This window comes from Abrus precatorius, unplaced genomic scaffold (genome assembly GCF_003935025.1).
Source record: "Abrus precatorius isolate BTA unplaced genomic scaffold, Abrus_2018 Scaffold6, whole genome shotgun sequence".
In the NCBI taxonomy this organism is placed as follows: domain Eukaryota; kingdom Viridiplantae; phylum Streptophyta; class Magnoliopsida; order Fabales; family Fabaceae; genus Abrus; species Abrus precatorius.
The window spans coordinates 21,054,672-21,080,814 of NW_020874406.1; the positions used below are offsets into that span (position 1 = coordinate 21,054,672).

At 29.5% G+C, this 26,143-nt stretch overlaps 3 protein-coding genes across 4 annotated transcripts; all 3 read right to left on the reverse strand.

The window, feature by feature from the left end:
• Window positions 1–2,222: 2,222 nt before the first annotated feature.
• On the reverse strand, window positions 2,223–7,477 carry LOC113869478 (probable 6-phosphogluconolactonase 2). Of its 2 annotated transcripts, XM_027505806.1 has the most exons (5): window positions 7,427–7,477; window positions 6,559–6,753; window positions 6,340–6,475; window positions 2,881–3,386; window positions 2,223–2,471 (listed from the first exon to the last, which is right to left on the reverse strand). In XM_027505806.1, exons 2-4 carry the CDS (start codon window positions 6,729–6,731, stop codon window positions 2,892–2,894), a joined length of 804 nt encoding a protein of 267 aa, XP_027361607.1. In that variant the 5' UTR covers window positions 6,732–6,753; window positions 7,427–7,477; the 3' UTR covers window positions 2,223–2,471; window positions 2,881–2,891. The 2 variants fall into 2 exon arrangements, with proteins under 2 accessions (XP_027361607.1, XP_027361606.1); XM_027505805.1 differs by having other exon boundaries at window positions 2,334–3,386.
• Window positions 7,478–14,468: 6,991 nt separating this feature from the next.
• LOC113870376 lies at window positions 14,469–18,896 on the reverse strand. Its single transcript, XM_027506971.1, has 5 exons — window positions 18,599–18,896; window positions 17,975–18,039; window positions 17,702–17,877; window positions 14,887–14,995; window positions 14,469–14,774 (listed from the first exon to the last, which is right to left on the reverse strand). Exons 1-5 carry the CDS (start codon window positions 18,795–18,797, stop codon window positions 14,469–14,471), a joined length of 855 nt encoding a protein of 284 aa, XP_027362772.1. The 5' UTR covers window positions 18,798–18,896.
• A 2,754-nt stretch (window positions 18,897–21,650) lies between these two features.
• On the reverse strand, window positions 21,651–23,543 carry LOC113870377. Its single transcript, XM_027506972.1, has one exon. The coding sequence runs from the start codon at window positions 23,541–23,543 to the stop codon at window positions 21,651–21,653; it is 1,893 nt and encodes a 630-aa protein (XP_027362773.1).
• Window positions 23,544–26,143: the final 2,600 nt, after the last annotated feature.

Sequence of the window (26,143 nt, forward strand, 5' to 3'; positions counted from 1 at the left end):
GTCGTTAAATTTAAGTTAGAATTCAATGATTCATGGGATTAGTTGTCACAATTATTTTATGGTATTATGAGGGATGTATTAATTTAAAATATTAGAATAAATGTCAGAGGTAAGATACTAAAAATAAAAAAGCTACTATTAAGAGTTTATTTAACAAAAAATAGTTGATAATTTAACAGAAAATTAAAAAGCTAATTGTTAACTGAAAAAGGTGGTTTACACCTTGAGCTGGGGGGTCATCTCAAATTTTTTTTCTCAATAAATCATTGATTAAGAAGTTCAACAATGCTTACAAATTGAAAAATGCTAAACTACAACATTAGAATAGAACACACAGTAAAAAACATCCTAAACACGCATGATTTACATAGAATTTAGCAAATTTAAAGTTTTAAAAGACAACAAAATTAAAACCAAAAGCAAATTTGAAGAAAACACAACATTTTCTTGCTAATAAAACCTTGAGAGTTACAATATAAAAAGGGGCTGGTTTCTTCTTTCTTTTTTTATCTCTTCGAATAGTTTAGTCCAATAACAAGCTGAAGTTACATACTGTTCTCTGTTTATGAGGATGTAATTATAATGTTCTCCAAAGGAGAAAATGTAACAGAAAAGGACGTAGAGACAACAGGATGAAAGCAAGAAGACTAAGAGAGTAAATTGATGGTCATGTAAAAACAAAAAAAGAAAAGGAGATAATGTTATTGTATACTTTTGTACTACAAAAGTGCATAAGTTGTGATGTTACAATGATCATTAGCTTGTGATGACCAACCTTGGATGCACATTTGATTGACGTTACATAAAATAGCTTATGCATCATTAACGCGCCATATAGCTTATAAAATGTGTATCCAAACATGTTATAAACCCCATGTTGATAATATTAGAGAGTTGGATGTGGGTGAATATAACTTTTCTCTTATTTAATTCCTAGCCTTTTTAGTTTTCAGCTGAGTTTTCATGATCCTTATGATACATTTATTTTACTATGATGATACTGCGACCAAATACTATAGTTTTTAACTCAAAATTCTCATTTATATTTTATAGCATCACTCTCTTAACCTCATTCAGATTCATCACAAATTGCAAGGCCTTAGGGTACTCGTTTATGGACCAACCATCTTCGGCACTAGTGCAATCTGTAAAGCACAAGAATTGATTTTAAACAGTAAACCAACCAGACACTTAAATAAACTGTCACTGAAAAATCTCCCAGATTCCAAACCGTGTACAGATTGAAAATGGTAAAGGAATATCTTAAATTCCCATTTGGGACACAATTGATTCTCATCTTTTGAGTTCTTTATTAGATTTTTCTTTAATCTTGACGACCTTCCTGAGTGGTTTAATTCATTTCCTCGCTGGCTCCTTTTGATAGATGCAAGAAAACCTAACAGAATGCGTAATTATTAATAACAAGAATAATTCAATCCCATACTCAAATGCAACACAGATTTTGGAAAGAATGACGGAGACGTGGAAATTGAAATCTTATCTAAACCATTTTATAATAAGGTGTAGTCGTAAACTTAGTAAAATTATTTTATATTTTCTTTAAATTAATAGTTATAATTTTTTTATTATTTTAAAATTATAGGGTGTTAATATTTTATTTATTTAAATCATTAATCTTATTATCTAATAATATAAAATTAACATTATTTAACGTGTAAAAAAGTATCAAATCATTTTAATTAGAAGTATTGTAAATTTTACTTTTTTATAATTTATTTTTTTCTCAATGGCTTGTAGAAGAAAATTTAAGGAATACGATCTTTTTAATTGAAAGAAATGTTTAAAAATTCATAATGATATGATTAATTTTAAAATCAAATTTTAAAAAAGTCATTTCATTACCTCTTTTTTAGAAGTTAAAAATTATAATTTTTAAAAATGTTTCATCTGTAAAAGCATTTCTTTTTAAAGTTTAACCGAGTGGATCCTAAAATTTTATATAATAGAATTTAATAAACTTCTAAATTTATCCACCGGTAGAAAATAAAATTGAAAAACATATAATATTAAGCTTCTATTAAAATAATTATATTCTACTCCTTTCCAAATCATGAATGTACTAACTTTTTGTTTTAACTAAAGTTATCTAAATAACAGAATGATAATAATCATCTTAATTTTATTATATTGCTTAAAATGTGATCTTTAATTCCGTCCATCCAAACTAAGTGTAAATACGAATATATGTAAATCTTTATGCCCCAAAAGTTATTTGTATTTATTGATATGAAGTCTGTTGATGATAAAATATATTCAATTGTCTTTTCCAGCATCCTTACAAGTACCATATTTGCTCCAACATAATCAAGTGAATGGTATGTGAAGCCTTGATGGTGCATGTTGCATCCATCAATAGCCACAAAGTCCAAAGAAGAATACATAAATGGATACTTGATGGCACATAATATCCTCTCCCAATGGCCAGAGGACTCCTCAAATTCAATTATCAACTGAAAAAAAGGTGGGGAACATTTAAATTTTCCATCATCAAGAAGACTAAATATATTAAAATTTAAACAAAATAGAAAAACAAGAAACTAGGAGGGTGTGGGAAAGTGAACTCTTAGAATTAAATGAACCTGATTTTCCTTCCTAAATTGCTAACAGGTCAGATCATCATCATAGCCAATAACCCAATGAGGAATTAGAAGGCAAGCAAGGAGTTGGAACTTGAAATGATGCTCTCCATGACTTTTATTGGCCGCTTACAAAATCTATACCACACTTTTTCCAAACAACTTCCCAAGAAAGAGCAAGAAAAGGCAAAAAAAGAGACTTTCTATCCAAGAGAAAAGAAATAGGATCTAAGGATATGATCAACACTTGTAAAATCCCTTAACACTAAATACAAACTTACACCTCATCAAGTTCTACTTGTTCAAACTGTTGGAATCTTCAAGTTTTGAAGCAGCCAGTTTATCCAAGAACCACACTAACTTCCCCGTAGTGGGTTGGACCATTCGTGCTGGTATTAACGGGCAGTCAGGTCCAACATCATCTATCGCCAAGTGTACAGATTCTGCTTTGCTCTCACCTGTGACAACTACTGCAACATTCGATGCAGAATTGATAACAGGCAAGGTGAATGTGATTCTCTCAGGTGGAGGTTTGGGGGAGTCAGTGATGAAAGTCACCCATTCTTCCCTTTCATTTAGTGCTGAGTAATTAGGAAACAAAGAAGCAACGTGGCCATCCGGACCCAATCCGAGCAGAATGAGATCAAACTTGGGACAGTCGCTACTCTCTGACACACTAATAACACGGGTTTTCACTAACTGACGTATGACAAACTCATAATCATCAGCAGCTTCCTCTGCTGACACTGAATCATTAATAGAATGTACATGGCTGGGGACAATAGGCACCTGCTAATATAACAAGCATATTAGCAGATGAATATAAAAGGCAGATATGGACAGAAAAAGAGAGTTATTTTAACACATCAAAGCAAAACATTAACATCAGAGGCTCCCACGTTGCATTTGTTCAACTCATTATTTAAACAGAAAGCAAGTAAAATATTAATCATCTCTTTTTCCCTTGGTAATAACCACAAGCATCTCATGTACATTATTTATAGAAGAACAAGAAACACAATTCAGGGTTTACAAAATGGCACCTGACATGAAAAAATGCACCTCTAACAACCGGGGAAACACCCATAAAATTCCTTAACGGCATTTTTGCTTTCTCAATTACTGTATAGGTATTATAGCAACTGAAGCAGAACCACACATCACGTACAAGCTGAATGACATGAACCACAGAACAGAACCAGCCTAGAAATGAAATGCACAGAAGATAATAGTGAAGACATAAACCTAAAGCCTGTTTATTGAATGTTACAGATCCAACTATAAAGGGTTATTCTAATTCTCCAGCTACGAAGTATATTCATCATTCAACCAACACCCATTTATGTGAAACATAAAGCATAAAGAACAGCCCAATCATCTAGCTAAGAAAAAACCGTTTTACAAACACCCCAATTGAAGCACACCTTTTTCCTGTATTCATTTACATACTGCAACTTTTGGGATAAATACATCAAAAGCAAGTTGTACACCTCTGGGATATCATAATGCATCTCTACAGCTATTTCACCTGTAATAAAAGGAACAACTTTCTTGAATGCTGAACGCATTTTTGACACAGTACACACATAATCTGCTGAAGGAATAATCATGCAAGATGCTAAGAACTCCCTCTTTCCACCACTATCATGTCAACTAATAGAGTCCTCAGCCCTTCTGCAACTTTTATTCTGAGAGCGGACTTGATAACCAACTTGCTGTAAGTGAAAGGAAATTGGAATATTTAGAGGCAAATGCTGCAGACAGACAATGTATTCCCTCTGTTTGTGGCCTAGAGAACAAAAAACTATCAAATGCGATGTGCATACAATTTCAAAGTTTTCATGTGGGTGTTACTAGTTTTCCTCTTTTCTATAATGTTTTTATCAATCCTGTTAGGACTGTAAGAACCCCCAACATAGTAATTGGTAATTGCACCAGGAAGATAATGGGTATTAATAGAGTTTAATAACCCAGCACCTAAAAAGTAAGAGACCCTCCATGAAAGAGCTATAGGGTACCATTCATGGTTCACCTTTGAAATTAGGTTATAAAAGTCAGCTCAATCGTTATCATATGATTGTTGCTGTCTACCTAGTTCATATGTTATAAAATCAGGTGATAAGTTCAGGGTTTTGAGAAGTTGGAACTTTTACTTCTGCTACTGTATATCAAGTCTCAAGACTACATACCATCAACTTGTTAAAGCATCAAGGCAGCAATCTTAAGACTTAAGACTTGGTCAATTTCAATCCGAAAAATGGCTGTCCTAATTTTCTATTATTATTTTCAACTGATACATTAATCCTTATTAAGTCCTTTCAATCAAGAAAACAATCGGGTGTGCTTATGTGCTTACACTGTGACCAGCTCATCCAGTTAGCACTCCCAACATTTTGCTGATGAAATTATGGCTGATATCAACCATTCCATTCTTGTTGACACCAGCCATCTTATTGCCATAACAATGGTTTATCTTTAGCAATCACTGACATTCATACATCTTGGCAGTTGGCATGCCCCACAACTCAACTCACAAAATACTGAGTTGAGGTGCAAGTAATCTCCTGGTAAATCCTCATCAGGAAAAAAAAAATATTACTCCTAACATATCTCTACTTGCAGAAAGAAGAGACTGAGTAAGACCAGGAAACTTTTCCCATCCATAAATAGGGTCCTAGCCTCTCCAGGTATGGTCAGGTCACCCATAGTCCTACTCTGAGACAGCCCTTTATACTTTCCAGTCACTTGATTGTTTTAGTTTCTTCAGCAGATGCAACCACTGGCACGACTTAAGCAATCACTGGAGAAGTCACACCCTTAATTCAGGCTATCTTAGGAAGGAACACACACCATTACCAACATTTAAACAAAAAAATGCACAAGAAATTATAGAACTTTAGATCAATAATTTAAGGGGTAAAATAAAATCAAATAACAATAGCATTCAACTATATAGACAGGATATTTAAGAAAGTTTCCTTTATTATTTTGTAAAGAATGACTGCTTCAGTGTATAAACATTGAATATCCACCATCACAATCTTGCAGAACAAGCACCATAATTTCAGCATAATCCTTTCCTATATTAAAGACAAACCTTTTGTAATTTGAAACTTACGTGGGTCTGTGTATATTACCCTGTTTTCCCCTGTCCCATCCCTTGAAAAAGTAAAAGAAGAAAGGATGAAGAAATTAGTAGAAAACAACTAAGCATCCCTCCTAATTCTGTGAACTATGAAGGCCGAACTAATATCACCTTATTATGGCTCAGCTTCCACATCAGAGTAAATGTTAAATTTCAGTAAAGTAAATAGTAAAAACAAGACCCAAACTGCTAATTTTGCTAAGCACCTCCTTGAAGGTAATCAGTATTAATTAAGCCATACATTAAAAAATAGCACCTTTAAGGAAAAATGTAATGTTTCATTCTATCAAAAGAATTTTGAGAAGATTATTTATAAATGATCAAAATTAAAACAGCTAATCAATTTTCTCAGTCAACTGGTAAGACCAAAAGAAATAAAAGCTGTTCATCTTTTTAAAAGATAATATCATTGTTACATTCTGTTTGATTTTCCCTTCTAAGAAGCAATCAGTAGTAGAACATAAATTAGTAAATAACAGTCACCTGAAAACTACAAGTAAATCACATTCCACAAAATTATTCTGAGAATAAACCATTCTTTATAGAAACAGGACAAAGCAATGAGAAACACGAGATGCTTGAAATGAGGGAGACAACCTTGGACAAAAGGCCATCTTTAGCAAGCTTATAATTGCTATCAGCATGGTTTTTCGCCACAACACGCTCATCAGCCCAGAAGATATACCACTTGGACCAGTCCACTGTCTTGTTATAAGGAGCTTCGCAGAGTTTTCTGTTTGCAACCATAAGTTTTAAGCCCACCACTAAATCATAAAAGCAAAGAAACATTACATAGAAAAGATAAGATACAGATACCCCATTAAGCCAATGAGAGAACCACCAGATAAAGCAATGGCAAAGACTCCTCGCTCTTTCACAGATGCCTCTGATAACTCCGCAACATAGTCTGCCAAATCGGTCTTTAGCTCATCCACACTCTCATGAATCCTCAACTCTCCTCTATTTTTATCGCCACCAGAGAGAGCCATGGTTTCAAAGAGTCCAATAGCTCTATGGAGTAACCAGAAAAAAAAACAAAGACAGCATCAAAAGTCAAAACAATTTCATACCAGGTACACATGGCTGGCAACACTAAATTCAAAATACAAAGAGCTTTAACATTAGCCATCCTAAACCTAAAACACAAAGGGTATTCTAAAATTGTCCAAGATCCAGCTTCACAGCTTAAACAACAAAATCTAAAGAAGGGGAATAGAAAATAAAGATATAGGTGTCAAATAATTTTACTGTTTATTTGACTACAATACTTAAATGCCTACAACTCACACGACACTTAAACATAAAAAAATTCCATAAGCCACTGCCTCATACGGTTCAACCCATAAATTCAATTTGCATGTGGAGTCCCTAATTGTCAAAAGTAAACCAATTACGCAAAAGGGTATCATCACCCCAACACAAATTTCCAGAGATCGATGCCAAAAAATAAGAAATGCTAGAACTAAGTACACACTTGATGATTGCAGGAAAATTCACAGAACAAAAAAGAAATGCCCCAGATCAAAATACATGCTCAATTGACACACCCCAACTGCAGCAGAAACTTGAAAAACAACAAAAGCAATAAGGTCAATCATAGTCTCATGCAATTTAACATGACTTTAAACTGCATCAGACAAAGAATCGATACGTTTGAGAACGATAGAAAGGAAGAAATGCTTACAAAGAAAAAGAAGAAGGGATGGCACACAGAAGAAGCTGACGAATGTGGAAGATGGGTATGAACAAATATATATATATATATATATATATATATACATACATAATATATATTTATTATGGATTGTCTACGGTTCTAAGGTATTCAACCATAAAAATTTTATTATAAAATACAAATTGTTAAAACTTGACAAACCAATTAGAATCGATAGATGCATACGTGTAACTTACTTTGTACAGTTATTTTTTTTCAGCTGCACTGCAGCTCATCATTTTCTACGTGTTTGATATTTTTTTTAAAATTAAAAAAGGCCACAATCTATTTGCCGAATTCATCGAAAAAATTGAGGAAACATTTAATTAGACTTACGAAGGTTAAGGTTGGGTTGTTGTTAGGGTAGTATTTTAATTACTGTATCGAGTTTTATTTATCTGAGAAGAAATCATACAAATTAAAAAATATATTTATTTATTAAAATTTTTTAAAACAATTAATTCATTAATATTATATTATTAATATATTATATTTCTATAAACATTCATAATATTAAATGTTTAATGACATATATATTAATTAAATTTATTTATATACATAATAAATAAGTATTTCATTAATATGAATTTACAGAATAATTAAGAATATTAAAAAATTAATATTTAATATATCTAAAAATTATTATTTTGAATTAGGATTAAAAAAGATACTAATAGTTATTTCTTTAAATATCTTTTATTAATGTGTTCTTTTTACTCAAGAACTATTAAACTATTATAAATATTTTTATAAAGATAAAAATAAATTAATAAAAAATAATAATTAGTATTATTTTGAACCATTATAAAATAAACAAACGATTTTTTTTTATACATGTCTATTGATATATGTTAAAAAGTTAAAAATAAAAATATATTATTTAAATATTTTAAATTTATTAAAATTTATATTTTAAAATAAAGTAATTTTTTTATACAAGTTAAAATTAGATAATACTTATTTATTATTTAAAATTTTTATTTTTTTAACTTTTTTGAAATTTAAAATATATAAATTATTTTAAATTTACAAGAGAAATATTATTTATTATTTATAAATTTTTTATAAGTTGTTATTTAGAAATTTATTTAAATTAGACTTTAATTATATTTTAACCTCTTTAATTTAAATTTTGTACAATTTTAGTCTCAATTTTTTTTGTCAAATGTATGTGTTTTTATTAGATATTTTTGTGAATTATACAAAAAATACCTAAAAAATACTATTTATTTTTATTTGATAAATTTTCAAAAATATCTTATAATCTATTTTTAACTTAATACGTAAAAAAAATGATAATTTTTAAAAATTTATCCATTTATTTAATGGCCTGTGAATATATTAAATTTTTTAATTAAATAATTTAGAATGTACTAATAAAAATTTATTTAAAAAAGTTTAAATTAACTCTAATTAAATTGTATTACGTTGATAACAATCTTACTCAAAGCACAGTGAGTGTTAAATATGAACCTCTCTACTATAATAATAACTTACGATATATATAACAATCGTTAATAAATAATTTAAATTTTATTACAAATATATCATTTTAAAAACTATCAAGCTAGACCTAAAAATTTGAAAAGAAGAATGTTATCTCATAATTATTATTTTTTATATTACCTATTAGCCACCAAAAGAAAATATATCTATTTTTTTTTTTGTATATATGTGTTCTTGCTTAAAAAACACTAATCTTTAAGTCTCTGATCTGTAGAGATGATGTTTCTCTGACCGTTGCTGACGTGGGAGAATACTTGCAAAAGGTACTCCGATGCTGAAGTCAGGATTCGATTCTAAGCAATAAATGTTATTTTTATAATGAAAGTCAATCTTTTACTTGTATTTTTACCTTCCTTATATAGGTACTCTAATGGGCTAATAGACCTGCTAAGTTAGTCTTAATTTTTAGCCTTTTATTTAAAGTAAATAATATCTTAATTATTACCTTTAATTGGGTTAATTAACTTTTAATCTTGACAAAGAATATCTAGTTAAACTAAGCTGAATAGATACTCAGTTTCTTTTCCCTACAAGTAAGACTTAGTTGTTCCTCATTCAGTACAATATATATATTTTATTGTAAAATATAAAAACCTGAATATATTTTTAAAATAATTATATTGATATCTTAAATTCACGTTAATGGTTTATTTTAGAGAAAATATATTATTTGTATTTATAAAAAAATATAAGATTGATCAATAAAATATGAGTTTCTATATTTTTTAAAACAAAAAATAAAGATCATTTATAATAATATACAAATGCAGATAAACGGGAAAGACAAGTAACACAGTAAGATCATGTAAAATTAATGTATATATTAATACCATTTTTTAATATGTTTTAAAAATAGAATAAAAAATTAATAAATATTTTAAAGATATATTATTATTGAGTTTTAATATACTAAATTTTATTATTTTAATAAAAAATATTATATATTCTTAAATACACGTTAAAATATTTGTATTTATATCATGTTGTATTTGAACTTGATACGTGAGAAAGAGAAACCAAAGACCTGTCAAATCAAAGGATGACAAATATACAAATGGGTGTTTCTGTCTTGCAAGAATTAAACACAATATTTTTCATTTTACTTTACTTCACATAACAATTAATGAAGACAAACCCCTTCTTTTGCTTCAAGGATTTTAAATCAAATAATTTTTTAAGTTTAGTTTATACCTTTAGAATACAAATCCCTTTTTTATTAAAAAAAATATAAAATTGTCACATTAAAATTTTCAAAGTATAACAAATATTTTAATAAAATTTTATTATTATTAGTTATTAAATTTTGTTAGCCAGATTTTAAACATTTAAAAGGATTGTTTTTTTTTTGTTATTAAAAACAAATATATTATATTAAAATTATGAAAGTATAATAAATACATTCTTTTTTATTAGTTTTAATTTTGTAAACTCAAATTGACAATTTTTTAGTTCTTTGAAAGGGTTGATGTTAACATTTAAAAAAAATAACTATAAAGCTGAAAGAAAAGAAATAAGCTTTCTTTACTCTCTCACTTTATTCTAATTAAAGATAAAACAGAAAAAAAGAGTAAAAAAATTATATCAATTAAATGGATAAAAATAAAAAAGAAGTACAAATACATAAAATATATAAACATATTTTTATACTAATTAAAAAATTAAGTTAAACTTTTTACTCTATTCTTTTTTCTTGATATACAATTTTTATTATATTTGTTATAAAATTCATCTAATTTTTATTTTATGATATTACAAAATAAAAATGACAGATATAATGGGAAATTTATACAATTTTTTTGTTAAAACATTCATAATTTATATGTATACACACTAACATAAATTAATAGTACACACAAATATTACAAAGTATGCCATGCTTTGTTTAATTCACATAGAAATAATTAAAAAATCACTTGCTTTGTTTTAATACTTTTTTGCTTTAAACTTCAACCTTTTAAACATTAAATATCTGTTGATCTAACAAGGAGAAATTTGCAGTGCATTAAACTGATTGAAAGGAATAAAAATATTAAACAAACTTAAAAGAAAGAAGTGATTATTGACACCTACTCCATTTTGTAATTAGATAAATTTAAGAATTCTACACCATGAAGTAGTAGGTAGGATTAAATTACTATTAGTTAAATTTAAAGATAACATGTCAATTGGTGGCCCTTGATTACTACAATGTAATTCCACTTTCTAGAACTGCCATCCAAAAATCTTTACAAAAATGGCAAAAGAAAAAAAATTCAATATTGTATGAATTGCTTCAAGACCAAAAATAGATCATTGAAGTTGCATTATCAGACCCTACATGCTTTCCCCTAAAGGGTCATGAATTTCAGCATATATGATTTTGATTGATTAGTACTAAAAAAATCTCCACTTAACACGTTTACATGTGCTTGTGCTGTACTTCTCTTTTTTCCTTCACTTCAATTTTTCTTTCTTTCTTTCTGTCTTGTTATATCGCTCACTTGTGGTCTCGTTTATTGCTTGTATTTTTCCTTCTCATGATTGAAAGTTTATGCCGTTTCAATCTTTAGCTCAATTTTTAAGTATAAAATATTAGGTGTAATTTTTTAATATTTAGTTTTAACTTAAAATTATTCTTTTTATAATTTATAATAATATTAAATACTTAAAAGTGATAAATTGTGATTTAAAAATATATTTAATTATGTTGAGAATATAAAAGTATAATCAATATTATATTTTTAATAACAATTCATTAATTTTAAAGATTTAAAATCAATCTTAAAAATTAGAATTAATGAAACCATTGATTAAAAAATAGCAGCAAAAGTATGAACTGAAAAATTATAAGGAAGTTTTATTCGTTCTTTAATTATGATAACCAACTTTATGTCATAATATTTTGATGGCGTTGGCACAAAAGATATCATATCAACATGTCAGCCATAATTTTGTTAAATTTCTCTCCGACCTCAACCACCATAGAATCAAATAATGAACATATGAAGAGGGGATTGGAATCTCTTGCAGTCCAAATCAAACTACAGTGGAAAAATAGAGGGAGTTTAAACTCAAGTAAGAGCAAAGTACTAATATGGGAACCCCCAACAAACAGATCAATGCCCCACACAGTATGACAAATTAGTACTTTGGGTACCCCAGTCTAAGGAATCTTGCCAATTTATATAAAATGAAAACGTGACATGGTGATGGGGTCATAACATTGATTGGTCCTTTTAGGGAGAAGCAAGAGCCATGAATCATGTCTTGGCTGACATCTTCCCTCCACTTTGATTCTAAACTTTGGCTAAAAGCCATAGATTTCCAACTATGCCTTCAAATTCATACATGATATTCAACCAGTTTTGAGAGCAAATTCACATCTTAAGCAATTTTCACTTCAATTGTATAAATTTGTTGGAATGCTATGTGGTTTAATCAGATTCGTTTTTTGGGTATTGTAGGTTTTAGTTTTGTCTCATTTTCTTTCACCTGTCACATTTGCCTTTCATGAATGGTGGATTAATATAATACTAAGTCATTGGCCCAATTCAAATAATTCGGACAATTATTGGATTAAAGCCCAAAGCCTAGAGAAACAAATGTCCCTAATGCTTCATTCCAGAAGCTAGAAAGTGCATAAGGGAGGGGAATTTGAGAGTTGGAAAATTAGTTTAATTTTATTTTTATATGCTTTAATTTAGATTAGGTACACTTTTGGTATTTTAAAGTATCTGATTATGATGATATGATATTTAAATCTTTGTACCAATGTTTTTGCCTGCCTATGAGCAAAAATAAGGTAAAAATTGGTGTGCAACAAAAGTTTGAAGACTTGAAATTTAACAAAATTCATTGTTGTCCTCAGGTTCATAATCATCTCTACATTGACTTGCTCGAATAGTTGAATTTAATTGAAGCAGTTTCATTTGAACAATTAGATTTAGACAAACTCATCACCCAAAACGACTTATACCGCATTGTTTTACAACTTGCTTGGAGAACTTAATAGATTCCTATATATATAAATATATATATATTACCAATATCCAATTTACATAATAAAAGATCATGCATAACTTTTTTTACTGTTGACTTTTGTTTGAAAATAGATTTTGGTTGGAAGAAAAATGGGAAAACAAGCAAGCCATTAAGATCAAGGTGATAATTTTTAAAAGTTAAAAAATATACACCGTTATAGGTTTAAATATATCTTTTATTTCTGTATTTTTGCAAATTTTTGTTAGTCCCTATGTTTTAGTTCCTATATTTTCTTAAATTATTTGTTTTATTCCCTTGAGTTTGATGTGGCTAATTGAGAAGTTGTTAGAGCCACATTATAAAGGACCAAAACCAAAAACTTGTAAAAATATATGGAACAAAAAATAATAAAATAAAATTAAAGGAACTAAAACAAAGAATTCACACAAATACAAGAAATAAAAACATATTTAAGCCAAAAATATAAATCAAACCTTAAAATATGATTTATTCTTTACAAATGTCACCCTTACAATAATCATCACCCAGGCCACAAACAGTTCCATGCTGAATAAGAATTCAAAATAATGACATGTCGAGAGTAAGTAAAAAGACAAAGACAAAGCAAGCACTAGGAATGTGGTCCTGCAGCTTGCACCTCATTACATATAATCTATTCGTCACTGCTCAAAACGAAGGGTCACACTAATCAGCAATTAATGCAAGGGAAATAACACTAACAAATTCAAATGATGGATGGTATCATGACACGATATGACTCCATCAAGTCCAAGAAATAAAAGCATTGTTTGGTTACTTTACAATCATAAAAATGTAATTCACAGTCTTATACTATAAAAATGGTGATAGGAACGAGGAAAATGAAAAGTTCGTAAATAATTATACAACAGCCACGTTATGACTTCAAAGCAGTAATACAACTTAGTTATTAAGCAAAATAGTACAATTCATTCTTTTCCTTTTTCTTTACATGGAATGCTCTTTCCTTATGTTGTGAGCCTTTTCCAGTAAAGGGAAGAGAGGAATCCTAGTCGAGCCTAACAAGCCACACTTATAAATTTAATTACAAATACTTGAAGTGTAAATATGCACTTTTGTTTGTTAGCCTACATCATAGATGTAGTTGAGAATTAAATGATATAATTGAAAAACTAAAGTATAAACAATAATAAAATGATACAATTAAAATTGAAATGCTATTGCTTTTATAAGCAACATAATGAAAAGAGTAAAGATTATGGTCTAAATTCTTGTAGCAATGCACATGTGCTTATGGTAAGAGCTTCATTTTCTAAATATTACAAAATAATAATATGTCCAAAGAAACAGCTACTTAAATTCCAATCGCATTTAAAATTTTGAAAACCAGAAAAATAAATCTGGTACTCAGCTGAGTGATAAGACTAACAACTATCTTTTCTCAAACTACTACCACATATCATATCTAGTCATCGTAACTAGGAAAATAGTAGGCAGAATTGGGAGCAAAAGTGTCTGTGTTTCTGAATCAAAACAAAATCAGATTTTACAAATATTCAATGTACAGAGTTACCATTCTATGCAGGTTAAATGGCAGTTCTAATCTCCAATCCTTCTGTTTACGACTAAAAGGTCTTCCTTTTCTAAGAGGGTCTCTATTCTCTTTAACGTCTGCCAACTTCCACACGCATATCTCTGAGTCTTTTTCTATAGAATCTAACAAAAAAACTCCATCCCTTTCTGGGCAATTGGAGTCTATATTTTCAGCATATAAGACTCTCATAGGCATGTCTTTGAATCGCCTAAGATCATCTGGCACTTTTAGTATCCTCTCAGCGCCCGGGGATGAAACCTTTTGGAGCGAAATTATGCTTTGTTAAGTACCAAATACACTTTAAAGGAACAGTCACTACTGAAAATATTTCATGGTTGCAAAAACACAGGACATAGCTGCAATGCGTTACCTCAAGAGCTAAATCATCAGGTATCTCTCCAAGTGCTCCAACTTCATCTAATCTTTTCTTGTATTTCTGATTGTAGCATTCAAGCTCTTCCATGCTTGGACAGCCATATCTGAAAAAGAAAGTTGAACACAATACAGTTTGTACAGCTTTACATATCAAATAGACTAGAAGGCACCATAAACTCATAAGTAAATTATGCACCCTCGAGCAATCAAGTCTAAGATATCTGCCATGATGTCTAAATCTTTTGTGGATCTTAAAACATCTTTTTCCATGCCAAATATTACAAGCTCAAAAAATTTACACAAATCATTTTTAGCACAAGCTATGCACAAATTGGTACAAATGTTTAGCACCAAGGGTGTGATTTGGGAGTGAAGTTTTGGAAGAAAAAACAAGTGTACAAATTTCATTTCTAATAAATACTATGTAATTTGATAATTTTTAAAATAAAATATATAAAATGATAAATTGGCATAAACTTAATGTCTAACTCTTAATCTTATATATATAAGTAAACTTTCTCTTTAGTTCCTGAAATATGCAGCGTTATTCATATCAATCTCTTAAATTTTAAATTTTTAGTTCTTAAAATTAACAATCATCAGTTATATTAGTCCTTACCGTAAAAAGACGTTAAAATTGAGTAATAGAATAATGATATAAAGTTAAGTGACACATGACAGTACATTATTAATACAAAATTATGTTGTTTAATAATATTTCAAAAATAGTTCATTTTTGTTCCTAATTTTAATATTTTTGGGCAATAAAATCCCTCCACGTCTTTTGCTCTATCTTCTTCCTTCCTCCGACAATGGTGTAATGACATTTACGCTATAAAAGTCCTTCGTTTTGAGTGTTTTTTGTTTATTCACCAGATTCAAACTTCAAATCTATAAATAAAGAACACATTGTGATTGATTCAGTGAAAGAGTCTCAAATTTGCTACTTTAGAACTTCTTGATTCTTCTTATGTCCTAAAAGCTACCACTTGTGAAATCCTTATATTTCTTTACAATGATCCCTTTGCAGTTCAAAACCTCTTTGAGACTAACAAGAGAAAGATTGTTGCAATTTCCCTCAAAAATGTTGAAAATGTTAATTTTATCATTCTTACATTTGACAATTCATTGTAGCAGTAGCCAGAAGATAGAAGAAGATGCCATGGAAGAAGGCGAAAAAATAAAAGACGATGAGAAACCTTATTGCTCAAAAATGTTAAAAATAAAGGATGAAAATAAACTATTTTTGAAAAATTTTAAAACGACGTCATTTTATGTCAAGAATAGACTGTCATGTGTCAATTAATATGATAAATCATCAACTCTTTTTCCTAATTTTAACATCTCTTAATAGCAAAAATTAATGTGATTGACAATTGTTAATTTTAGGAATTAAATTTTCAAATTTTGAGGACTGACTTTAGTCAAGTTGCATTTTTCAAAGATCAAAGTGAGGGTTTACCCCCCCCCCCACACACATATATATATATATATATATAAACATTACATAACTTATTTTAAAAATAGAAATTTGTCCACCTTTCCCTCTAAAATCCTACTTTCAAAATATCCTAAAGAAGCTAATTTGGGACTACACCAGTAGTTTAGCTGAAAATAAAAGGAAAAGAAAAAATGGTATAAGATGATGTTAGATAGTAAATGATTTAAGCAGAAGACAGCTAAGACCTTCACTATATTAGTAGGTGAAGGTTGGAGAAAGATGATTGAACTTGGAATGCAAATATAAAAGAATGAATTCTAAAAATGAAGTGATCCCAGCTTCTTAAAGTTTGTCTCCAAACTTAATCAACACTTTAAAAAATGAGGAAAGCTGGAAATACTTTTCTCTGAAATTTAATTTACATAAAATAAATAAATTCAAAGTATTGGATAGCGCATATTAAGAGTGTTCCTATAGAATTTGACATCCACCTACCACATCAATAGAATGTGGACCTGTGTTCTCTCCTTTGAACACCTCTACAAAAAATTTCAACAATTTTTCATTTCCTCCCCTCTCAGTTCTGCCACTTAGTGTTCTTAGCTGTACCCAATTTAACTTAGACCCTCAATCTCATAATGCGTTTTTATTGGCTACTCTCCGTTTAAAAAGTGCTACAAGAGCTATGATCCATTAATTACTGTTGTTTGCCTCAATGTTACCGTCTTTGAAAGCACTGCATGCTTCCACAACCCCTCTCCTCTTCAAGGAGAGAATTTAGGTGAAACATGATTTTTGACTTTCACAGTTTCACCTACCTCCTTATGAACCCATCCTAAACACTAAATCTATCCAAAAAACTAACTCTTCTAAACACTGAACCTGTCACACCATCTAATCCTAACACGCCTATACAGCTGGCAATTTAAACTCAGGGAGATGTAAAACCACAGTCTACAAATGCCAAGACACTTGTTTACTCAAGCAAGCAACAGAGTTGGAACTGGTGATACCTCCAAGCATTCATGAATCCCCATAAGTTAGGTTGAAGTTACCCATTGCTCTCAGAAAGGAAATACAGCCATGTACTCTCTATCCTATCTTTAAATTCTGTCTTAAAATGCCCTGTCTACAGTGTTATGTGCTTTTACCTCTAACCTCGATAGTACAGAAATTCCATACACTAAACAGGAGGCCTTGAAGGTTCCTAATGTGGAAGAGACAGTAATGGAAGAGATAAGGGCCTTGGGGAAAAAAATTAATCATAGCAGGTGAGGTGCTATGTTCTTCCCTTCCCCTCAAATAAGCTAATTAAAAGAATATAAACATGTTCTCTAGATGTTGTGTATGACACAGGTTGAAACCTTACTCAGCAGTTAATTTGTCCAATCTCACATAAACATATCCACGAAGAGTAGTCTTGAAAGCAAAAAGTTTGATGTCCTCACTGAACTGCATAAGCACCTCCTCAGCAATAGAGAGAGCTCGCTGACCCCAAGGAACATTTTGCAAGGCAACTCCACCACCATCACCCCCATCACCGATCTACGCACCAATTTCGAGCAACTTTTAATCATATTCATTATATAATTGAATTGAAGAGTTCTACAATAAAGCAATAACAACCTTAAAGACATAGTACCTTAGGTTCAGCCTCATCTTCCTCTTCCCACCCATCTGTGGCTGCACCTTCATCACTTGTATTACCTGCAAATTCAACGAACCAGTTAAGGTAAAAGTTTCATAGAATCATAGGCCTAGTTTGGCTTAACTTCTCAATAAGTAATAAAAATAAGAAAACAAAAAGAATCAAACTTGTTATGAACAAAAAAATGAATCAAATTTCTCCTGTGAATTCAAATTAATTTATGCTCTTCTACTTTTTTAGAAGCTTTTTTTATTAACTCCTCCAAAACATGAGATGCATTAGTTAACTTACAAGAAAAAATTTATTTGTTTTATCTCCTTTTTTCTTCTTCTCCAAGTGTTTCTGGGCTATGGCCTCTTTTGCTAGGGACTATCTATCAATACACTAGGGAAGGAGTAACAAACACCTATATAGGGACAAGTAAGAAAGAGTTTATGGAAATTATTTGGTATTCAACTCCAGCCAGACAATAGAAAGTAAACATGGGTTATGTTAAAATTATCAAGGCATTCCAAACTTCAAAACCAATTACTTAATTGAAATCAACCCATCATTGATATGCTAATAAAGATCACATTTTTACAAAAATACAGAAAAAAAGATGAATGGAGAGAGAACCTGGAACATGGTGAGAGAAGGAGCGAAGGAAAATGGAGGAGAAGGCGAAAAGGTGTGATTTTGAAGGACAGAGAGATGGGTTAAGGGAATGGAAGGAGTGTGAATGAGTAGCTGTTGCTGGAGAGCATAGTAGAAGAATAGGACCAACCCTATTCCTCATCCTTGTAATCATATTCATAGCTCTTGCCATAGCCATCATTGATGCTTCCTTTCACACTGTCAATGACAAAGTTACATTAACAAACATTTCATAAACCTATGTATGACAGACTGTAGCCAGCGTTTGGGTCTATCTCTTGTACACTCTACACAGCACACGACGGCAGTAACCTTGGTGCCTCTTATCTCAGATTATTCATAACAAACGTTATTTTGTTTTTGGATTTAGCACTTTAATTTTTTTAGGTTATTGGCTTCAAGGCTTAAAAAAAAATTATTAAAAATTATTTATTTTTCAGAAAAAAAATCATCTTTAATTTTTTAACCACTATCTAATTCACATTTATTAACTTTTAAAATGCTTATAAATTTAGTGCTTATTTAATTTTTTAAAAATATTTGTTTTTACTAACTTTTTAAGAGAATTTTTTAAAAAACAAGTAATTGTTTTTTAAATGAATTAAATATGTCTATTAATTTCAACTTTAAAATAATAGCACTTTAATTTTTCATAACAAACGTTATTTTGTTTTTGGATTTAGCACTTTAATTTTTTTAGGTTATTGGCTTCAAGACTTAAAAAACAAAACTTTTATTAAAAATTATTTATTTTTCAGAAAAAAATCATCTTTAATTTTTTAACCACTATCTAATTCACATTTATTAACTTTTAAAATGCTTATAAATTTAGTGCTTATTTAATTTTTTTAAAAATATTTGTTTTTACTAACTTTTTAAGAGAATTTTTTAAAAAATAAGTAATTGTTTTTTTAAATGAATCAAATATGTCTATTAATTTCAACTTTAAAATAATACTTATTTTACATGATAAAAACAAAATATATATTAATTTTTTTAAAGAATACTTATTTATATTTTTAAAATAACTATAAATATTTTTTTTCTTTGTCTTAATATTTATAAGTCATATTAGAGTTTAATTAATTTGAGTCGAAATCGGTGAATTTATTTGAAGGAGCAAAATTCTTAGGAACTATTTTTTCTATTTATGAGTCAGATTTGAGACATTTTAAAGAAAAATCAATCTTTCTTACCACTTAAATCAATACAAACTAATATTATAACCTCCTTTAAAAATACACCCACTATTTTAAAATGGTTTTACGCTCCCGATTTCAATTTCTTTCATTAAAAATTTAAACAGTTTAAGCGTCAGGTTACTACTAAAGTGCTTAAAAGTCTCAAAAATTTATGATTTCAGGTTTCAAGGACAAAAAAACAGAGTTCATAATGCAATAATGGTATATTCATAACTTATATAATTTTTATTTATTTACAATAAATTAAAGTCCTTCAATTTGTTGATTTTATAACTTCTACATATTTAGGACTGGTTTTCATAAAAGAAACAACTATTTATTTTTGAGGAACCTCCATTTTCCATTTAAGTGAAAAATCAACCACCACCTGACAAACGCTCGCCAAAAGAATGCATCTCAACCATTGGAATTTATAAGAGTCCTATTAACGAATATTCTAAGGACATTTATTAATGAATCAACAAATAATAAGCCTTAATGAAAATACAACATCTAGTATATTAGAAACTCAGTTTCATTTTTTATAGATTCTTTTAAATTTTATATATTTTAAGCACTACCTGAGTATAAAATTTTATATATTTTTTATAGATGGTGTAGCCAGAAACAACATTAACATTGCAGTATGAGTAAACGATGCAGCAATGCACGAATGTTACTAGTTCAGTTAAAGAAGATCCCTTCCTATGTCCCTTTGAGCTAATGATCTGTAACATCAAATCAAACTGATGTACAGCAAAAGGCCTAACATGGCTCGATCCCACCATACAATCAAATGCAACAATAGATCACCAAATTAAAATAAAGTACCAATTCAAAATAGACATGAAGACTGATTTGTTAAAGAAACATTTTGAACATAGAACTGACTCAGTTGCCATTACAAAATCTTTGCAGCCTTTAACTACTGTACTGCACCAAATTAGAAACTGACAGTAGGCTTGAACTGAAAATTCCAGTAGCTCACCATATTCAAGCTCTGCCTACTGCCTTAACAATATCAGTGTGACTGTCAACAAAGGCTGATCTCAGATATTATACACTCTTGTCCTTCAAGCAGCCAGCACAACTTCCATTTTGCAAATGTACATATCCGGCTTCTATCAGATTACTTTGTAGTTGAGGAGATGGTTGTTACCAAGTAGCATCGATGCAATTTCAGAGAAGGAATCTCTAGAATCAATTAATAAGGTTCCAGTTCAAGGTGGTTTATACTATCACAACGCTAACAAAAACAGAAAATTGTGTAGAAGCAAGTTTTGCAATGGCAGATGTTTTAGAAAAGTACTCTACTATGAATTACATTATCCTCAACAGAAAACCTCATAATTCAGTGGTTCACCTTCATTTATTTGTGAACCCCTGGGCGTGTTCGTTGTCATTTTTATTTACTTCACACTTGTTTTTCTGTTCCTCCTGAACCCAACCCAAACGTCAGCATAAATTACCAGCTAACTACTGCATCTGGTTTTATTTATAAGAAACAACTAATAATATTTTTTGTATTCTAAATATAAAAAACAAAGTCCCCTTTTTTTAGATGCATAAATTGTAAGTTTTTTTTTCACTATTAATTATTATAAAAGTTGTGTTAAGCTAAAATTATTAGCTCCCATTTCCAGCCAGCTAATCCTATTTAGTTCCACCCTAAATTTAATACTGGAAAGTATGAACCAAATTGCAAACATCATATAAAATATGGATGGAAATCAAGGAATATAAGAATCCAGTAAAAGAAAGGAAAAAGGTAACCCAAATAAGCTGTATTTCTATAATTTATTAAATTATATAATTTACACAGCAAAAAAAAAAAAACTCATTACAATACGCAATTAATCAAGCACAACTAGTTTCTGATATTCTGGGCCAGAAATAGCAGCTTCCATGGCATCTACAGGGCTTAGCTCCCCATCACTATCCAAGAACAATGTCAGTAGATTCTTAGAAAACCCGCTAACTAGTGCCACTCCTTTCAGAGTGGCAGGCACCGGGGTGGCCCTTGAGTTTCTCAGATTCCAAAAAACTACCTGAGGCACAGTAGAGCCATACCCGTTCTCACTATACTTCCTAACAATTGCTTGATAATCAGTTTCCCAAGGGTTTGCCGATGCTTGATCAAACTCCATGTCACTAAACACAATCACCCTCTTAATCATCTGATCCGGCTTCAGATTCCTATTCACAGCCACTTCCAATATGCAATCAAACACCTTCTGGAAATCAGTGTTCATCCCCCACTCCATGTTCCTCACAAACTCAGTCTTGGACTTAAGATCATCCCCTTTGATCAAATGAAGCCGCGGCCTGCGACTGAAAGTAATAACCTTCCCCTTCCAAGGCTCCTCACTCAATTCAGATACCAACATCCCCAATGCCACGCTCACCTCCATGGGAATCCCACTCATACTTCCAGAAACATCACAAACAGCCAAACAATTCTTCATTTTCCCTTTCTTAAGCATATCCTCCACCATCCTCTTCCACTGCAACTCAGCCACATCACCACCATCTCCATCATCCAAAGACTTTATAATCTCATGAGGAAGCAAAGCACCAGCAGCAATGGTACTCTTCCCAGACTTCACATCCTGCAAATAAGCCTCAAACCGCTCCTTGTCATGCTTCAAAAACTTCTCCTTGTAAAACTTCATCGCCACAGAAGCAACCCTATTGTAAGGAATCAAATCCCAACGATTTGCACCAATATACAGCTCAGGCAACTCCAAAACCTTCCTCAAAGGCACCAAAACCTCCTTTCTCAACCGATCACGAACCCTATAAGCATAATGCCCCTCCTCAACCCCTTCATACTCCTTATAAACCTCACGAGGGAAAACCCTTTTGGCAATACTCTCACACAGCAGAGTATAACGATCAAAAGAAGAATCCACAGAAGGGCACCATTTAGCAGCAAGACTGATTTTTGTTACCGATCCAGAATTCAAAAACTGCATATCTTGCTTCAAACACTCCGCGAAATACTCAGAGATACGATCATGAAGGAACCGAAAATCTGGGTCGTTTGAATAACGGTCAACGAGCTTCTTAGCCATGGAAACCCTTTTCTCCTCTCTTAAAAGATGAGCACTTTCTTTCTCAGCATTTACCCTCTTAATCGCGTTCATCACCCTAATTTCTTTGGACTCCAAACACTCATTTTTCACCTTTTCCTTTTTCTGGGTCGAAGCCTTTCGCTTTCGATTTTGCCACTTCTCTTTCTGCATTTTGCGAGCCTCGGAACCTTCTAGAAGCCTATAGAGGATTTCAGGAAGGTCCTTGAAGTAGCCGAAATCGGCGAGGGAGGGGATGTTGAACGCGAGGGTTTTGGGGTGGTGGCGGTGGAGGAAGAGCGCGGCAGCGTAGAAGCCTTCGCGATCGGATTTTCCGGTGCCACGGACGGCACGTAGGTTACAAACGAGTTTGAGGGCGGTGAGGGGGTTGTGGGCCCAGGCGAGTTGGAGAATGTGGAGGAGTGTTTGAGGGGGTGTGTCGGGAACAACATGGAAGAAGAAATCGAGAGATGGGTTTCCTGTGGAGAGAAATGTTGGGGACATGTTTTCTGTTAGGCCCATTGGAGGGTTTTGTTGGGTTGCTATGGCGTTGAAGCTTGAGACCATTTGGTCTATGAATGGCTCTGATGACGTGGCGGTGGGGTTTGATGACGTGGAGGTGGTGGTGGGCTTGGGCGTGTAGAGTTCAGGTGGGCCTAGAAGGGTGGCGGCCATTGTTGAACTGAATTCGAGAGGTTTTGTTTGTACAGATAGCAGAGGGAGAAGGCAATGATGTAGAAGGAAGGGGTTCGTGTTGATGAAGGTTCAGTTTGGGGGTATTTATAGGTTTCTCTCTGCTTGGGCACAATAACATTATTTTATTTTTTGTGACAATGTTGCCCCTGTTTTCGATAAGGTGTGGAAAAAAATTCAGTTACGAAAGTTCAATTCATTTGAAATTAGATCACTTTAAATTAGTTTTTTATTAAATATATTTGTGTAATTATTTTCGTATTTTAAATCTATATTCTAAAACTGAAAATTTCTTTATTTATATAAATTTATATTATGTATGAGGTAATATTTTATGTTCTACGTTTTATGATTAATAGTTTTTTATTAATCTTAATTCTTATAATTAAGATTAAATATTTAAAATATTATTTATTAAAATTTAAATATTATATTAAAATATAAAATTATTTTTAAATTAATTACTATTATTTTTATATTTAAATTTTTTAAAATATTATAACATAATAACTTTTTATTATTTAAAATTATAAATTTTTATTTTCTAGATTTAATTTAAACTTTTATCATAAATGTGTTTATTAAAAATAATTTAATAATACTCCTAATAAATATTTTCTGAGAATTTATATAAAACATAATATAATTATAAATATTACTAAAAAAATTTAAAATTCACTAATTTTATGTAAATAATAAATTATTTTTATCTTAAAAACTAAATTTATAAATTTATTAAAAATCAGTTTTCCTTAAAATTTAAATTTAAAAATAAATTTATAACTAATTTAACATAAAATTAGGTTTAAACTTAACCTAATATAAAGCATTAAATTTAAAATTGATTTCAACAAAAATCAAATTTAAAACTAGTTTTAAATCAAATTTTAATTTTAAAATTATTTTAAATTTAATTTTAAATAAATATAATATAATATAAAATTTAATTAGTATAATTAATTTGTATAGTGAATAGATAATAGAAAGTAGAATATCCAAATATTTATTTAGTTTAACATAATATCAATATAAGAAAAATTATATTATTAACAGATTAAAATATATAAATATAAGTTAATATTAATTTTTTAAAATTAAATAATTTTAATATAATAATTAAATAATAATAATATAAAAATTATAATATATTTTACTAAATTTAAAATTAATTTTAAATTAAATCTAAATTTTAAACCAGATTTAGAAAAATTTAAAATCAAATTCATATAACTAGATTTAAACTAAATTTTGTGCAAATCTAATCCATATATACTCCTAATTTTTTATGAGAGGAATAAGAAAATAGGTTTTCTCCATTTTTTTATAAGAGAAACTTTGACATTAAATTTTTTTAAAATATTAGTAATTTTAAAATAAAAACTGTAATGTATTTTAATGATTCTACCCGAACATGGAACAAGAAAAAAAAAGATAGAGAAAAAGAAACAGAGAGAACATCAACTTCAGAAATAAATTATTTTGGTACATATTAATGAGTGTGCTAATAGTATTAATTAGAGTATTGAAAATAATTTTTTATTAAAAAATTATCAATGTATTTTAATAAAATTTTAGTAGATTTTTTTTCATAACTTAATTAACATCTTTAGGTAGACTTAATGATTTTTTAGATAACTTATGCGATTACATTCCTTAATATTCAATAAAAATTTATTTTATATTTTTTTGTTGCGTTATATAAATTTTTCTAATTCCTGTAATAATATAATATATTAAATCCTTCTTGATAATATATACCTCTTTTAACTTTTTATATAATTATACGAATAGGAAAAAGGTCAATAATAAAAATATAGAGTAAAATTTAGTTTTCCTTTTTTTTTTCTTAAACGAGATTTTACTACAAATATTTTTTTAATGAAATAACAATTAGTAAATCCTAATATGATAAAGAAAATTATTAAAATTTTACGTTTATTCATTTTTAGAAATAAAAATGTGAAATTTATTTAATATCCAACTAAAATAATTTGTTTTATGTATTTTAATTAATCAAGGTATATTTAATATTTAAAATTGTTTAAAAATTTATATTAAATAATATTTATATTTTTACTGCAATGTATTGACATTTTCCTTAAAATGAATTTTTCAAGAAATAATTTTTTTAAAAAAGAAAATACAAAATGTTTTCAAAATTTAATAAAAGAATTAGCTAATCTCTTAATAGAAAATATTTTAAAAATATACTAAAAATTATGTTGAGATGCATTACAAATTAAAAAAATGGGCATTAATTATATTTTTTAATAAAAGATATACATAATATTATTATGTTGAGATGCATTACGCATTATTATAACAAATTAAAAAAATGGGCATAATATGTTTTACAACTTTAATATAATAAATTTGTTTCTTTTAAATAAAATTTTCTATTTTAGATAATTAAACTCAACTCTAAAAATTGAGGTTAACAAAATTTATAAATTTTAAATTAAATTTATAATAAATACTTTATTTTAAAAATAAATGCCATTCAATGAAATTTGTTTGGATGATGCGTACAATCCCGAAGTTTGACTCTTTGCTAATGCCTTTCTTTCTAGATCACGTAGCCA

Coding starts and splice junctions, on each gene's coding strand:
- LOC113869478 (XM_027505806.1), bottom strand. CDS start 6,731: ATGGCTCTCTCTGGTGGCGATAAAAATAGAGGAGAGTTGAGGATTCAT. Junction 6,476..6,558: donor TCTCTCATTGGCTTAATGGG/GTATCTGTATCT, acceptor GGTTGCAAACAG/AAAACTCTGCGAAGCTCCTT. Junction 3,387..6,339: donor AAGATGGCCTTTTGTCCAAG/GTTGTCTCCCTC, acceptor TTATATTAGCAG/GTGCCTATTGTCCCCAGCCA.
- LOC113870376 (XM_027506971.1), bottom strand. CDS start 18,797: ATGATGGCTATGGCAAGAGCTATGAATATGATTACAAGGATGAGGAAT. Junction 18,040..18,598: donor CTTCTCTCACCATGTTCCAG/GTTCTCTCTCCA, acceptor TTGAATTTGCAG/GTAATACAAGTGATGAAGGT. Junction 17,878..17,974: donor AAGATGAGGCTGAACCTAAG/GTACTATGTCTT, acceptor ATTGGTGCGTAG/ATCGGTGATGGGGGTGATGG.
- LOC113870377 (XM_027506972.1), bottom strand. CDS start 23,543: ATGGCCGCCACCCTTCTAGGCCCACCTGAACTCTACACGCCCAAGCCC.